Source organism: Magnolia sinica, chromosome 3 (assembly GCF_029962835.1).
Source record: "Magnolia sinica isolate HGM2019 chromosome 3, MsV1, whole genome shotgun sequence".
NCBI classification, from domain to species: Eukaryota; Viridiplantae; Streptophyta; class Magnoliopsida; order Magnoliales; family Magnoliaceae; genus Magnolia; species Magnolia sinica.
In genome coordinates, this window is record NC_080575.1 from 74878172 (window position 1) to 74894277 (window position 16106).

Sequence of the window (16106 nt, forward strand, 5' to 3'; positions counted from 1 at the left end):
AAACTCTGATAGCTTCTCAGTGCACTCTCTCAAATCAGCTATTCTTTCTTCTTCATCTTTTACCCATAATAGACGCGAGAGTCTCACTTACTCCATAGAAACGCTTCAATCTCCTTCCTTTCCATCTATGTTGTTCAAAATCCAAATGGGTTTTCAGTAAATGAAGTTCTAGCAATGATTTTCTGGCTTTCCTGACATTAAAAATGCTTTCTTTAAGGTTAGTTTGGTATTTTTTTCCTTTTTTTTTGTTACCTACTAATTTCTTTTTGGAGTAATCACAATCGTCATGTTAATTATCATCATCTAAGCTTTAACCCTTAAAAAAATTTGTATATTTGATTTTTTTTTTTTTTAAATAGGGATTTTTGGAGAAGGCATAGAAGGAAGGCTTTTGTTGTTGCGGGAGCTTTGGGAAGTGGGTATTTTTTGTATAGGATTTATGCTTCCATACAGAAAGCATTTCTGATTTGGAGACTCAAATTGACAGCCAGCATGAAATCAATGAGCTCATTAAGGCCCAGTTAAGATCAAAATATTATATATCCTGTTGAAATTCCATTTTTCATTCATTTTTCAGCAATGCTACTATGATGCATTCAGTTCATTTCGTTTTGTGAAGTGTGCCACCCGACATCACTGTACACGTGGCACTTGGGATGGTGATTGACACTATTGGTTTGGTGCATCATCATACGGATGCGCCATAGCCAGAAAATCAAGATGGGCCTAATTTGTAGAATCTCCCATCAGGAGTAGGGAACATAAGATCAACAGTCTGGATCACCATACCAGGGGCCTAATTTGTAGAAATGGGTTGATTGAAGCATAGGCATAGAAATTAGGCCCAAGCCTTTCCAATATTGGGCCATGCCAAAATCCTGATGGGTCAACTGTCCCTACCCGTTTTACCGGCAAACCGTAACTTGTGTGCATGCCCATCAAGGTTTTAAGACTAGGTTGAGTGTCTTTGTGTGCATTCTTTTATTTGGAGCTGACCTTAACTCATGCTCCAAACCAACATTGCTCAGTCAGTGAATGTGGATGGTCCATCTAGTGGGCCACGCTGTTGATGAGCTATGGCGGAAAAAAAAAAGAAGAAGAAGAAGAAGAAGAAAAACATGCCTAGCCATCAAGCACATGAACACTGCAAATAGAAAATGTAGGATTCATCATTTTCATATTTCCCTTGTTTTGTGAGCCACTCTTGGTAGGCCCACTAAATGAACCATCTAGATTTAGGGACCCTACTCCAATGTAGAATTTGAAATGGTGACTAAATGGGAAGATCTTATTGTTGTTTCATTTAGAGCCATGCTAATCAACCATACACATGGAAAAAGTGGGCCATGTACACACTGATTGGGCCACCCAACAAAAGCAACGGCTGCTAATGATATTTTGGGCAATAAGGAATCCACCATTGATCCGTTGGCATATGAATTAGATATCATGTCATGAAGTGGGCTCATTTCACATTTGTTGGTTGTTGCTGAATAGGGGGAACATTTGGATGCTGGCACGAAATTGCTGAGGTTGTTGTGGCACGAAAGGGCCCTCCTGTCAATGGTTAGTCTACTGTTCAGCTCCAAACAAGGTATGACTATGTGGCATCATTTGTTTTATTAATCTGTTACCTCCCAAAGTATATGAAATTGCTTTCATTTTTTAGACCTTCAGTCATTTTGTTTTAATGAAGTATTTTCACCTTATCTTGAGTGGTAGCTATTGATTGCTGTGCATCCAATGAATGCTTTCTTTATAGACAATATTTTCAATTAGATCACCCTATAATACCATCAATTGGATCAAGTGAGTTTCTTTTGAGTGCCAAGGAGAACATGAAGAGGCCCAATGGTAGTTAATTAGATTAAACGTCATTCACAAATCAAAATAGGCCCACATGTAGAATTGTAGGTCAAACTCAAGCTAAAAAGCTTTATAGTGGATCAGCCTACTTGCCTACTTTTAATGAATGGTGCAAAACACACATGCTAGATTAGCACCTTTGTTTATTACTTTTTCTCTCTGTCCTCAATGTTCTTTTTATTATTTTTTCTCTAACTTTCTAGCATGTTTCCAATGATGTGTATGATTTTTAATGATTTTTTTTTTTTAAATTGAAGGTCATTAATGAAGCTCTCATATGTGGGAACATTGTCAAGTTTGTGCACCGAAAGGCGCTCAAGGAGTCAAATTTAAAGGTACACCATCCACCTATGGTGGACCTTTTTTTGTATATATGTTTATAGAATCATGCATGCAAGAGCACATTTATTATAATGTTCCCACAATCTGTATTAAGAAACTCAATTTCTGTGGTCCAGATTATTCAATTCCATGTGGATGGAAGGTCCTCCTAGTTTTTAGTGTTGTACATATAGACATATCTCTTCATGGAAGTGTCTTTGAGTTCCATCCTTGGAGATGGGAGGTAATTACTATTACTTTAATGATGATGATGGTTATTTTAGTTTGTGGGGTCCACTATTTCACTCTCTTGATTGATGATGGTTATCTTGGTTTGTGGGTCCCACAAGCATCTAGTATTGTATGCACAAATGTATAGGTCTATAACTAAATATTAGAAAGGATGTGTAGATTTACTCCAAGGAACTTTGGTTGATTTATTTAATGACAGATGCTCACATCCAGCTCGTTGGACCAAAAGTTACCATTCACATCTAGCTCGTTGATCCTGCTCTATTTGGCCCATCAAAATATGATGAATTCGCTGGGGCCTTAGCTAAGTTTTGAGCCGTTCTTCTTGCATATCTCCATTTTATTCTATTTATTCAGCTTCTGATGAACTTTGGCATATCTGATGTTGGAGACGTACCAAATGCAAGAACATTAAACTCTTTATTTCATTCTGGTTACATTCAGTTGATTAAAAAAAAGGTTTGTTACTATTTCTAAGATGATTCAGAATCTAAGAAGTGAAGCCACAAAGTCAGATGATATATTTTTGCATGTCCAAGAAATTCAAGAATCCGTCAGAATTGCATTTTTAAAATATTGCCTGGATTTTGAGAAAGTTCTGCACTTTTAGAGTTTCAGGAAGTGTTTATATGATTTTGCCGACTATTGTTCTTTACAGTATCTTTTCTAATTTGTCTATGCTATCAGCAAGGATTTCTTTGGTATTTACTTTAAGACGATGGTCTGTTAGGTGTTCAGATGCATGATACCCCTATGTCTAGTAAGGATTCTATGTTGCCATTCATTTTTGTAGAAAAAAGTCTATAATTATAGGATTATGTTCTATGTTATGACTACATGTTTCCTTTTTTTTTTGTCCTTTAAATTACAGAGCACCTTCTTTCTCTATTGTCTCTGTTCATTTGTTTAGTTAGTTTTCCTTGTGGAATCACAACTTTCTTTTTCTTTTTATTTTTTCTCTGTGGAACCATAGCTTTCTTCGGCCATTGAAGAAAGAGAGAGACTAAGAAAGGATGCTATTGCATGGAAGAAGCAGAAGAGTGGTGAAGTAGAGGGTGGAAAGGCACATGATTCCCTTGTCAAGGTACACAACTCTCGTTGGCATTTATTTGTCCATTATGCAGTCTATATTGATAGCATGAGCTAGAGTCATCCCTTTCTGAAAGGCAATGCACTGTAAGAGAACTGGAGCGTAATTTACATGAACAAAGGCAAGTTATTACTAGCCAACATGATGAACTAAAGTTGCTTAATGAAAAGCTGAATAATGAAGCAAGGAGAATTAAGTCTTTGGAACGGGAGGGTGATCGACTTCGTTCTGAGATTTCTTTACTGGAGTCCAAGGTGTGGTTTACAAAGCTCAATTTTATCCACATATTAACAGTAGCTTGTTGGTCATGCTAAAATGTAAAAGGAAAGAAGAGAAAAAAAATTGCAATGTTGCTGTATTACTGTTTTGTTGCCTTTGGACAGATTGATTAGCACAAATATTGCTTGTGGCATGCTTAGTTAACCTTTGATTTATAACATGGATGGCAGTTGGTGGTAGTATGTTGTATGCTGTGAAATGGTTGAAATATTAACTTCTTTCTCAATTAAGCAATGTCTGCCCGTTAAAATGGCTGAAGTACTCAACTTTTTTAGATGATTTTGTTAAAGAAAAAGAACACTGGGAAAGCGAAAGACCACTCCATCTTATGTAAGATTGTTGTATGTCTCATTTGATCCCTTAATGCATGAGACAAGTTTTTCTTTGACAACAAACCCAAAGTTCAGTGATAATAAATGGAGTCTCCATGGGCCCAGTTCTACAAAGAACTCCCACTTAATTTCATTACAAGAACGACCTTTGTCAATCACCTCCTCTTTTTTTGTCCTCCCATTTGTACAGATACCAGTTGATGTAGAATGTATGGAGATGCTTGTTACCATTTGCTCTCTTCACAGCTCATATGTTCAATTTGTGTTCTACTATTGCAAGCACACAACTAGTAAATATTTGAGTATGTTTGTACTACTGAGGTTGTCTTATCTCTGGAGTTATTCTTATAATATTTTAAAATGATATAATAAAATTAATTGAGACCCTTCATTTCTCCAGCATTGTTCCTTGCAGGCTGATTTCAAAAGAAAAAAATATTCAGTTCCAGGACAGGTAGATCCATATACCTAGTTTTCTATCCAACTAATACACATCAATTTGCTTCCAATGAAGAACAGGGGAGGTACATTTGTCCTAGGTTGGCCATTTAAGTAATCCTTATTATGAGAGTTGTCATGAATTAGGGGACCTAGGTCCTAAATACTTGTATGCCCTTTAATGATATGAATTTGTGACACTCAAGTAACGAATTCCCGTATCACAATGTAAAAGGTACAATTTCTTGGTATGACTGCATGGGACATCAATCTTAAAAGTTTATCTACAATTGTATTTCTTATTGGAGATATGCAATATTATGTTAAATGGAACACTGCAAAGAGTATGATGCATAATGCATCAAATGCATCAGTCTTGAAAATGCATCAGTCTTGCAGCTACACTCGCAAATAGATAGGCCACTCGTGCTTCCATTTGACTGCATTATTTAGACATAATGCGTCAAATGCATCAGTCTTGAAATTGTGAAATGCTTCCTTGTAGAGTTTTGTTTTATTCTTGATGGGATTGTGAAATGCTTGTTCAAATTGTCCAATGTTAAACAATTGTTATTGTGCTTGAATGTTAGAGATGAAAACAAGGAATTTTGGTTTTATTTATTTATTCATTTTATAGATAAAATGGTGGCCTATTTAAATAGGGTGGTGCTAAGAAAGTAATCATTTCATCTTGCAACGAAGATGCTCCCATGTTTGTCGGGACCTATGATACCACCAAACCCACAAGATTTGACAACTTAGTTTTTTTTTTTTTTTTTTTTTTTTCACTTGTCTAGTGGCTCTCTTGAATTCAATTTTAGAGTTTTAATGTTTTTAGTAGTTTACAAATCAACTAATTCAATAACATTGTGTATTTGTCCCATCTATGTTCCATATCATGCTACGTTCTTGGAACTTTCGATGATTTGGAATGAATTTTTAGACAATCTGATAATGTTTTCTTTCAACTTTTGTGTAGGGAAACCTATTGAAATTTACTACAGGATTGGTGCGATTTCCAGTTACCTTATAAAAAGGACCGAAACCACCCTTCCCAATCTTATTTGTTGGACAGAAGTTATCTGTAGCAGCTACTACAGTTGCAAAAACTATATAATGGCAACTTCAGACCTTTCTTGTCTTCTCTGAGCCTATTTGCACTAATGAATCCCCTATCATCTAACCATTATTTTTAAATACTTATGTAGTGAAGTATTGGTTCTCAATTGATTGAAATGCTTATTGGAATTTCATATTTGTAATAATGTTGTTCTTGCTCCTTTTTATGATTCGGCGCAGGTAATTTGGTTCTGCATGCAATCTGTTTCTGGAAATGGCACAACTGCTCAGATGCCGATTCGGTTGAGTGCAACCTATCCACCCTTAAAACTGGGAGCACCCAAATGTGGAATTTAGGTACCATTTGAGTCTAAGCCAAATCACTATTGTGTTCAATACCTGTGGTAATAAATTGCTTGAGATTTCTGGAAAGTGTGGGAGCATGAAGGATACCCACCATGATAAATTGCTGATAACCCAACAGAGAAATATAACTGGGTAATCCAAGCATACACCAGACCTGAATCCTATGACAGGTAAAATTTGAAGTGTTGAACTTCAAATAATGAAGGTATTTAACTCCAATTTTTCAAACTCACACATAGCTTTGTTAGGAGATGCCTTACTATAATCATTTGATGATGAGTACAACTGGTTTTAATGTTTTCTTTTGCTATTGGGTTCAGTCACAGTAGTTCTCTGCCACAATGCATGGTAATTGTATGTGATGCCTCGGGTTTCTTTCTCTTGCCTAAAATATGTAGGGTGAAGCTGCTTGTTTAGAAGAATTGTTGATTTTAGCAGGTTTAGATGTACATGGGGATGACAGTGTGAAGTATCCGTAATGGAAGTTTTTTATAAGGGTGAGCATGCATATGTTCCTATAACTCAAGAAAGGTTACTGGCAGGTGAGTCTTCCACAACATTAGACCATTCATGTACCGCAAGTGATATGCTATTACACCACTATTCTGCTCCATACACTCATCCAGAAAAAGATGTCGCCTTCCCTTTAACATATTATTTAGTTGCATCTGTCAGGATTAACTTTCTTACAAGTTAATCCCTTCTAATTGACACCATATAACAAATCTTCCTTTCATTTCCTTTTAGAATCAATTTCCAATTGAAAAATAGATGCTTTTTACTTAGTTGTACTATGGTCTTATAAAACTGTACTCTTTCTTTTGAATGTTTAAGGCATTATCTACGAGGATTCAGCCTGGATTGGAACAAAAGATTGTTATTCTGCGAGATTCGTATTTTTAGGTGGTGTTTCAAATTTCTCTGATGCACCAATTCCATTCAGTTTTGTGGTGCTCTTTCATGTCTTCTTTGAATTTGCAATGCTGCTTTGTGAAACCATCTAATGGACATGTCATGCAAGGTTATTTTGATAATGTTTCAGAGCATCTCTGAGTAGGACCACCATTATATTTTGTTGTGAAGAACCTCAACTATAGGTATTATGATAAATGTTATTTTACTCATCTGCCATTCTTTTGATTTCTAGATTTCCAATATGATGGCATTTCATGAGAATTTAACATTAAGTATTGTCCAGCAGTTGTGATATTAACACTTCTTTTCTTTCTGTTTCTGTGAATTGAATCAACACTGAGCTGAATTAAGCAAATTTCATAGTATGAGCAAACGGTTAAACAGAGATATCCACAGCCAAACAATAAATACAATGGCTTATCAATTCCTTTTTCCCTTTATATTTATAGATTTCCCAACTGAAGTTTGGGAGTAGTGAAACCTTTTTCTGAGTTTTCTCATTGTCAAAATCATTCTTTTCATGTTTGAACTGGTTTTCTTTCTATTATCGCACTGCCAGTCAGTGTTGTTGTATCACTAAATATGTTTCCACTAATGTCCCCCATGGAAACCATTGCAGGTGATCAATTGGCAATTGCTAAGGAAACCGAGCATTGGTTGGGAATGGGTACAAACTTGTACCCATCTTCATCTCTTCTGGGGGACAACAAGGATGAATTAGTTTCGGCTCTACCTGTGGATGAACTAATTGAGAAAGCTGATGGTTTTGCTAGGGTGCTTCCTGGTAAAATTTTCGCATATTCTGTTGGTCCTATCAATTTTTCTTATGTCATTTCTTATACTATGTTTTCTTCCATAAAGCACAAGGTTTTCTTCCACAAAGCACAAGTATTAGATTGTGAAGAAACTCCAAGCTAGAAAGCACATCTGTGGAATGACAGGTGATGGGGTCAATGATGCACCTGCATTAAAGAAAGCAAACATAGGAATTGCAATGGCAGATGCAACAGATGCTGCTCGAAGTGCTTCTGACATAGTTCTAATAGAGCCTGGATTGAGTGTAATCATTAGTGCCGTCTTAAGAAGCCGTGCAATTTTTCAGAAAATGAAGAACTATCGGTAGTCTCATGCTTTCATTTTCTATATTACAGATAGGGATTTTGCATGTGCCACTGACCTGTTCCACTTTTGAATTTACGTACCATGACATGGATCTATTTCCAGGTAGTATCATGACAATCTCCAAGGACAGAGTCAAGCCTTCTCAGCTGGAAACTCAGTGAAATTTTTACAACTGGAGTAGTCATTGGAATGTATCTTTGATGAGACTATTTTTTTTTTTTGCCGTAAATAATTCATTGTTCCTCAATGCTGTAAATAGTACTTCACAATTCATGACTTCTTTAATACTTCCCACAAATGCAATGGAAACTTTCATTTATCTTTTTATTTTAAGGCAACAGAAACTTTCATAGTAGGAAAAAAGAAAAAAAGAAAGAAAAAAGGTGGTCAGAAGGGAGAATACAAGCCCCATAAAAAAAAGATAATGTCTAAACTCTGTTGGGCCATAACATATATATATATATATATAATCTATATGAGAAACATTTTGGCCTGATTTTTCTCTCATCTTTTTCTTACTCATGTCTTTCTGCCTTACTATGTAATGTTTCTACAAGTATGTTCCAATTTTGTTATTTATATATGTAATAGCTTATTGAGGACATGCAGAAAGCAAAGGAAGAGATGGAAAAACTGAAAGGGGAGGCACAAGCCAACAAGGATCACGTGCTACATGTGGTTTGGATTTTTTACTTGGATTTATTATCTGATATTCTTAAGAATTTAAATATTTTATGATATTTTTTTTGACAGTATAAAGAAATAGCACAAGTGAATGAAGTTGCATTGAAGCAAATTGAATCTGCTCATGAAAAATTCAAGGCCGAGGTACATCCCTGTATCTTGAACCTCATTTGCTTGAAAGTTGCAATCCCCGTTTTCAGTGGGTTTTTTTTTTACGTCTTTCTTTCTTTTGAGATGTGTGTAAAGACATGCTTGTTTGATTGTGTCTACAAATGCTGTTTTATATAGGCTGACAAACTAAAGAAGTCATTGTAGGATGAAATTCACTTTCTCAAGGGAAGGGTTTCAGAACTTGAAAGTCATCTTGTGTCAAAAGTCCACAGAAGTTACATTTGCAGTTTCAGGGAAAGAAGAAGCTCTGTCTTCTTATGATAGGTTGAGTAAAGTGAAGTATTGTTTATTTAGAAATGTGAATGTGGGATGCATTGTATGATTTGATTGCTATTTGTAATAAATGCATCATTTTTTTCCTGATTGCATTTTATGTGCTATACCTATCAGCATTAAGCTTAGATGAGTTATCAATCACAGTAGGTTCTTACAATGGAAACAGGCACCATTATTATAATTTTATTTTAATTTTTCAAAAAATAGCTACGGATTTTAGCCGTAACTATTGTTCTAAAAATCGTAGCTATTATTCGTAGCCGTAGGTACATTTCGCTACAGAAATTATAGCTATGGACTTTATCTATAGCTATTGATATCTATTGCTACGGATTCAATCTGTAGGCATAGCTACATTTCGCTACAGAAATTATAGCTACGGTTTTTGTCCGTAGCGACTGATATCTATAGCTACGGATATAATCCGTAGCCATAGGTTTTTTGACCTTTAGCTATCCCACCAATAGCGACGGACGTGCTACGGACTAGATCCATAGAAAAAGGTCTTTAGCTACGATTTTTGGCCGTAGCCTTTGCCCGTTTTTCTTGTAGTGTTAGTTTTCCTTAGGCGTACCTTGTGTACTTTTCCGGATGACTAGTCCTCCTTAGGTGATCTATATATTATTATGGTATTTTTTTTTGAGTCGTTAGTTCTCCTTGGGCGTAACTTTGTGTACTTTTCCAAGTGACTAGTCCTCCTTGTACGATCTATATACTATTATAGTCTTTTTCGGGTAGTTAGTTTTCTTTGGGCATACATTTGTATATTTTTCCGGGTGACTAACTCTCCTTAGGCGATCTATGTATTATTATGGTCTTTTTCAGGTGGTTAGTTCTCCTTGAGCGTACCTTTATATACTTTTTTGAGTGACTAGCCCCCTTTTGATGATCTATATATTATTATAGTCTTTTCTAGGTGGTTAGTTCTCCTTGGGCCTACCTTTGTATACTTTTCCAGGTGACTAGTCCTCTTTGGGCGATCTATATATAATAGTATTTTCTGGTAGTTGGTTCTCCTTGGGCGTACCTTTGAGTACTTTTCCGGGTGGCTAGTTCTCATTGAGCGACTTTTTACCAGCTGGATGTACATTGCCAGGTCTGTGAGCATGTGCATGCCTCCATGCATTTAAACAAGTTTATTTTGTGTGATTTATTTAATGAATGTGTATCTGATGAACCTTATCTAATTCCCATGGTATTCATTGTGTAATATTTGTTATATATTGTCTCTGGTAACTATACTTAATTATCTTGATGATGCGATAAATATTGGGGGTCATACCTCACTAGATAGCCATTGACGTTATCAAACTGTAATCAGTGTGTAAGGGACACAGAGGATGCACATGTTGGAGTTCATGTGGAATAAGAGGATCCAAACTACCTTACAACTCTCCACCCTTAATTAAATTTATATTTAATTTGTACTATTATTGTGAGACCCGACCCGAGTTCGCATGTGTGCATGTGTGTGTGTGAGTATGCATTCCGTCCATCTTGATCCCGCGGTCCTACCGGTTGAATCTCGACGACCCGTGACCCTTGGATAGTGTTTGCGGTCATCCGTGAGCCCAGTCATGAAGACCCGACTCAGATCGAGTTGAGACCTATACCATTGTGACCGCATTGTCGCCGCGGTTCCAACGGCGCGTCTTGTGCATCCATCCGATGTGTAGATCGTAAGTTGGGTGCATTTCATTTTCTAAGCCCTTGATCATGATCATGCGGCCCACCTAGGGGTGGTGTGCATGGATTTCTAGGTAGGTCCCATCTCTTAGAACTATTTCCAACACACACTACACTATTTCCAACACACACTACACACACACTACCTAGGCCCTATCCCTACACCACCCATCTCTAAAACACCACCCACTAACCTAAAAAGTCTACTAACCCTACAACATTGTTTCTAACTCCCTATTACCATGATTTCTCTTCTCTATCATAGGTAAGAAACTCAGGATTACTTAGCTTAAAAGAGTTTTTCTCTCTTTCCCTCTCATTTCTCTCTCTCTTCTCTTCTTCCCTAGCAACATTCCTCTAAAAAATTTTAAATTCTCTAGTCCCTTCTCCTCCTTTTTCCTCTTAATCCATCCATTAAAAACCCATCTCATCCATCTATCTTGGTTCCTTGGAGCATTTGGAGCTTGGTGATCCAAGTTTTGGTGAAGATATTTAGGTGGGTACTTCTTTATTCCATGCAATATCCCTTCCATAGTGTAGATCTTCTTCTTCTTTCATTCAGAAAGTATAGGACCCACCAATCAATGGTGGAGATCCTACACAATTCCTTGGATGTGGCCAAATGGTCCATCTTATGCATGCATGTCCCATGCATGGGGTTTCCTCTTGATTGACCCCATCATGGAGGGTTCTCCACATTCCACAACTTGATGGGTCATCTAGACCCTTACATTGCATACCTCAGGAGCCGAGAATGGGGTACTACGGAGGCTGTTGCGGCTAGAGCCAGCCATCAGGCTCCTTGTGAGTCCGGTTACCGAGTCTGGGGCGTGACAATTATGCATTGCAAAAACTTAAGACATTGATATGTATAAGTTTTTGGGTAACCACTTGAATTCTTGGTTATGTATATTTGGACTCCCTCTTATACTTGAATTGCTCATATTTCGCTAGTTTATTAACTCTGATAAAAAGAAAAAAAATATATGTGGAATTTGGGTGTTTTCAAAGGTTAATGCTTGGGTTTTTGGAACATGAGTAGTATACTTAGGTTTCGGGAACTGGGGTGTTGTATATGGATGACATTTTCGATGAATTGGAAGAATTAGATGATCTAGATGATACCAACTACCAACCCTCCTAGGTTGATGAACGTCTCAAATTACTGGAGGAGAAGGTTGAAGCATTGCATGTATCAAAGGAAAATTTAGTTCAAACCCACAAGTTTTTAATGAAGTACATGAAGAAGTACTTTCATCGCATCAGTTGGAATTTGAATCAACTTGACCCATCGATGCCTGCTCCTTCCTCTAGGTCAGATTGAGATTGATTATCTTTTTGGTTAAACTTATATTGATGGTTATGTAACTTAAACTTTTCCCTTGTGATGGTGACTGAATGATTTCCCCTTATACTTCCTTAACACTTTTTAATTTTCAATATCATTTTTTTTCCCGACTTTAACTATCTCATATGCTTACTTCTACTTAACCTAGTTCATAGCTATCTCATATGCTTACTTCTTGTTATTCAAAGTCTATCAATGATTACTTGTCGTTTATATCATTCTTCCTTTGTCAACTTGTGACGAAAAGGGGGGAGAGTTATAATGGTGAAAATGGAGAGTTAGCATGATTAGAATTAACTGATTAAAGTTATAATGATTGGTTATAATATTGTGAATATAGAGGAATGCATGAATGCTATGAAAAAATGTTATGGAATACTATATGTATGTGTGTATGGAATGCTATGTTTGACAGTATAGGAGAAGTGCTATTTGAGGGGGATTAATACTAATTCAACTTCATAGCTTTCAAGAAGCTCCTATTACAAGATTTCTTCGAGTCACAGGACTTCATTATTTTCATATCTGTAATGATAATTATTTTGTCACGAAATTAGAAAGGGCGAGATTGTGAGTACTAAAATGATTAAGCACACTTTAGTTGTCAAATTTCGTATAGTCAAAACAACTTGACAAGAGATCTTCAAGACCGCTCTATAATTAAGAAAAGATCAAGCTCAAGATCTAGAGAAGATTAAGCTCAAGACTGGTATATTCTCGAGAGAAGATCAAGCTAAAGATCAACTGATGTTCAAGAATAAGATCAAGCTCAAAATAGAGTCTGTAACCAAGTTCAAGTAAAAGAAGTTCGGATATTTCATATATCTCAGGTAGTATAAAACCCTAGAAAGACTTTAGGATTAGGTGCTTTCAAAAATCATTTAAAATTGGGTTTTTATGCTTATTTTGTTTGGAGTTCGACTAGCCTAAGTTTTGGTTCAACTAGCCTAAGTTCGCTCGGCCAGTCTAAGTTCAAATTGAAGAAAAAATTTATTTTGGTTACAAATTTGACCAGTCGAAGCTTGTCCTTCAACCAGCCCGTGAAACTTCGGCTCTAAGTCCAGCAACTACAACATTTTGGATTTTCAGAAATTCAACTAGTCAAAGACCAACTTCGACCAGTCGAACAGAGCACTTTGATTAGTCGAACTGGTCCTTGGGCCAGTCGAATTTTGGATAGATCTTATCCCAAGCGATCCAAAGTCCGTTGAACTAAATCTGGTCTACTCACTCTAGTCGAAGACTACCTCGGGATAGTCAAAGATTCAACTTCTTTGCCTATAAATTGAGTTCCTCTCTCAATCCGAAATATCCAAGTTCATTATCAAAATCCTTCTGCAAGACAGTGAGAAGCTCAAGTTATTAGCAAGTCATTTGAATGATATTTATAAATTTTATTTATAGCTTTATGTTTAATTCTCTTAATCTCAAGATCTTTCCATTCTGATTTTAAAGAGAGTAAACTATACTTTTCTTTTGAGATTTAAGAGAATTAACTCAAGTAGCCATTGGTTTGTACTTAATTAAAATTAATAGAATCCTAGATTCTTTCTATCTAATTGAACAAATAACAATCTACATTCAATAAAGCGGTTCTTCAGCTACAAGCTTTTGACACGTCTTCTACGATAAAAATAAGTATACCTTTTAATATTTATTTGATATTTCTGAGATAGCTTGAAAATCTCATTGTAGGTTTTTTCGAGATAGCCTAAAAAATCTCAATGTAGTTTTTGTTTGAGATAGCCTGAAAATCTCAGTGAGGGATTTGATTGTGATAGCCCCTGAAAATCACAAGAATTGTATCGGGTTTTAAGGTGATGTTCACCGCACCCCAAGTATAGGGTTGTGATGTAGTAATAATCTCGGTAAGACCGAGGTTAAATCCACAGGGACTGAACCTTGTACACAATCTGAAAGTAACTAGGACTAAAACTAGAAGAAAATGTAATCTAAATAAGGAAATTTTAAGGGAATAATGGTGAAATCATAAACTAAAACTTGTAAAATTCAAAGGTGGGAAACTAGGGCTTCTAAGGATCCACTTGTAGAGATTAGGGAGATCTACGCTTGATTCGAGAACACAACTGGATTTAAAGTCCCATCTTCATCCAGTTGAAATATATAACCTTAAAAATTAAATCTGAACTTCCTTTGATATAGTTTTCAAGGGATGAGAGGTATGAGAATTAGACCTGATTCCATCACAAAACCATGCCCATGAAACAAAGTAAACAACAAAATTTAACCAATCCACATCCAATCTGAGAGAGTTATGAACGTAGGGGAGGATTCCATCATCCAACCAAGTCCATAAGACAATGGTGAACAACAGGGTTCCTACGACCATAACCTTTACACAAACATAAAAATACTCAAAGCTATCGCAGATCCATTGTAATTCAAGTCACAACAAACTATTAAAAACTATGAATATTCCATATAATCAAACTATAATCAAAGAGAATTCATAAAACATGAATCAAAGTCGTAAAAAACACCCCATCGTGCTACAAGCTTCACCTCTTAGCCCTATCTAAGAGGTTTAACCTAACATGATCATGCTAAAAATCTTTAAAGAAGGATGTAAACAAAACTAGGAACTAAGAGGAAGGAAGGAAAGAGGAATGCGCCAACCGTCCACGTTCACTCTCTCTCTCTCTCTCTCTCTCTCTCTCTCTCTCTCTCTCTCTCTCCCTTCTCTTCCTTGCTCCACGTGAAAGCTCCCAAAATGAATGAATGCTTTCTTTCTCTTCTCCTCTCCTTTATATAGGCACTAGGAGGGTCGGTTCGTGGCTGGAGTTGGTGGGAGGACCTTCTTTACGCGGTGACATGCATACGCAACCAAAAAAATTGCAAATTAGCTTGCGTTTGGAGGGAGAATTCGGCCAATGGACGTTCCAAGAATTGATTTTAGCTCCATGGTTGGGGTAAAGACCCCCTTCCCGAGCTTTTGGACGGTTCAGATCAGAAATTCGATCATAATCTAGGTTGTACAATGCCCTGTAATGTCTGGGAAAACCAGACGTGCGTAAGGTGCAAATTTTCCTGCGCTGAGATGCTCAGTGGGCCCCACATTGATGTTTTCGGAGAAATCCACCTCTTTCATTAGATTCTTGGAGAAATTTCAATCGGAAAGGAGTGGTTTTGGTCATGTTTTAGTATGGCCCATTCTATTAAATCACCCCGCCGTTCATCCTGCGTTTGACTGTGATTTGCGTGTGTATACGTGCATGGGACCAAATGGCCTCCATGGGTACGGTCGGCCCCACCCCCTAGACGTAATGAATGGTCTAGATCATTCATATGGGCCCCGATGGTGGGCCACAACATGCCACATGCGAGACGCATTGTGGACGCTAGCAAGAATTCGAATCCGCACGAGTTAATGCCCTCTGACCGGGCATCCTAGTCTAATTCACGCCGAGTGCACTTGTGCAATGTGCGCTGGCACTGCCAATGAGGTCCACTTGTGATGTTTTTAAGAAATCCACTTTGTCCATCCATTTTACCACCTCATTTAAGGGGTTGAGACCAAAATTGAACCATATCTAGATAGTAGGTAGGTCCCAGATCAGTGTTTTATGGGCTAATCTATCTATTGGGCCACTTCCACAATGATCCAAGGGCTGTATTTCAACGTATACAATTAATTTAGGGTTCTCGAGCCAGATATAAAGTTTCGAGCCAAATAGATGGTGGGAACCCTGTGTTCTTGCATTTAAGATGACTTTCAGGCCTCTTTATCGTTGATCACTTGATTTTCTTGGATCTTTGGCATGTAAATCCTTCGATCTTAGTACCCTAAGATCTATCCCTTGCCTTGGTGATTTCTAAGTATTAAATCCATACTTTTAGTACCCTTTTTCAGTCCTAACTCTGATCAAAATAAGATGTTAAA

At 36.9% G+C, this 16106-nt stretch overlaps 2 protein-coding genes across 6 annotated transcripts; both read left to right on the forward strand.

Moving 5' to 3' along the window:
- The first annotated feature begins 1471 nt into the window (after positions 1-1471).
- LOC131240024 (uncharacterized) lies at positions 1472-6884 on the forward strand. Of its 5 annotated transcripts, none has more exons than XR_009168570.1 (4): positions 1472-1594; positions 3413-3523; positions 4556-4594; positions 5878-6884. XR_009168570.1 is itself a non-coding variant. In XM_058238024.1 (4 exons), exons 1-4 carry the CDS (start codon positions 2240-2242, stop codon positions 5992-5994), a joined length of 459 nt encoding a protein of 152 aa, XP_058094007.1. In that variant the 5' UTR covers positions 2195-2239; the 3' UTR covers positions 5995-6884. The 5 variants fall into 5 exon arrangements, 2 of the variants coding, with proteins under 2 accessions (XP_058094007.1, XP_058094008.1); XR_009168571.1 differs by lacking the exons at positions 1472-1594; positions 4556-4594 and adding exons at positions 2195-2431; positions 3606-3788; XM_058238024.1 differs by lacking the exon at positions 1472-1594 and adding an exon at positions 2195-2431.
- A 637-nt stretch (positions 6885-7521) lies between these two features.
- LOC131238927 (plasma membrane ATPase 2-like) lies at positions 7522-8201 on the forward strand. The gene is made up of 3 exons (XM_058236510.1): positions 7522-7702; positions 7860-7978; positions 8070-8201. The coding sequence occupies exons 1-3, from the start codon at positions 7522-7524 to the stop codon at positions 8199-8201; spliced, it is 432 nt and encodes a 143-aa protein (XP_058092493.1).
- Positions 8202-16106: the final 7905 nt, after the last annotated feature.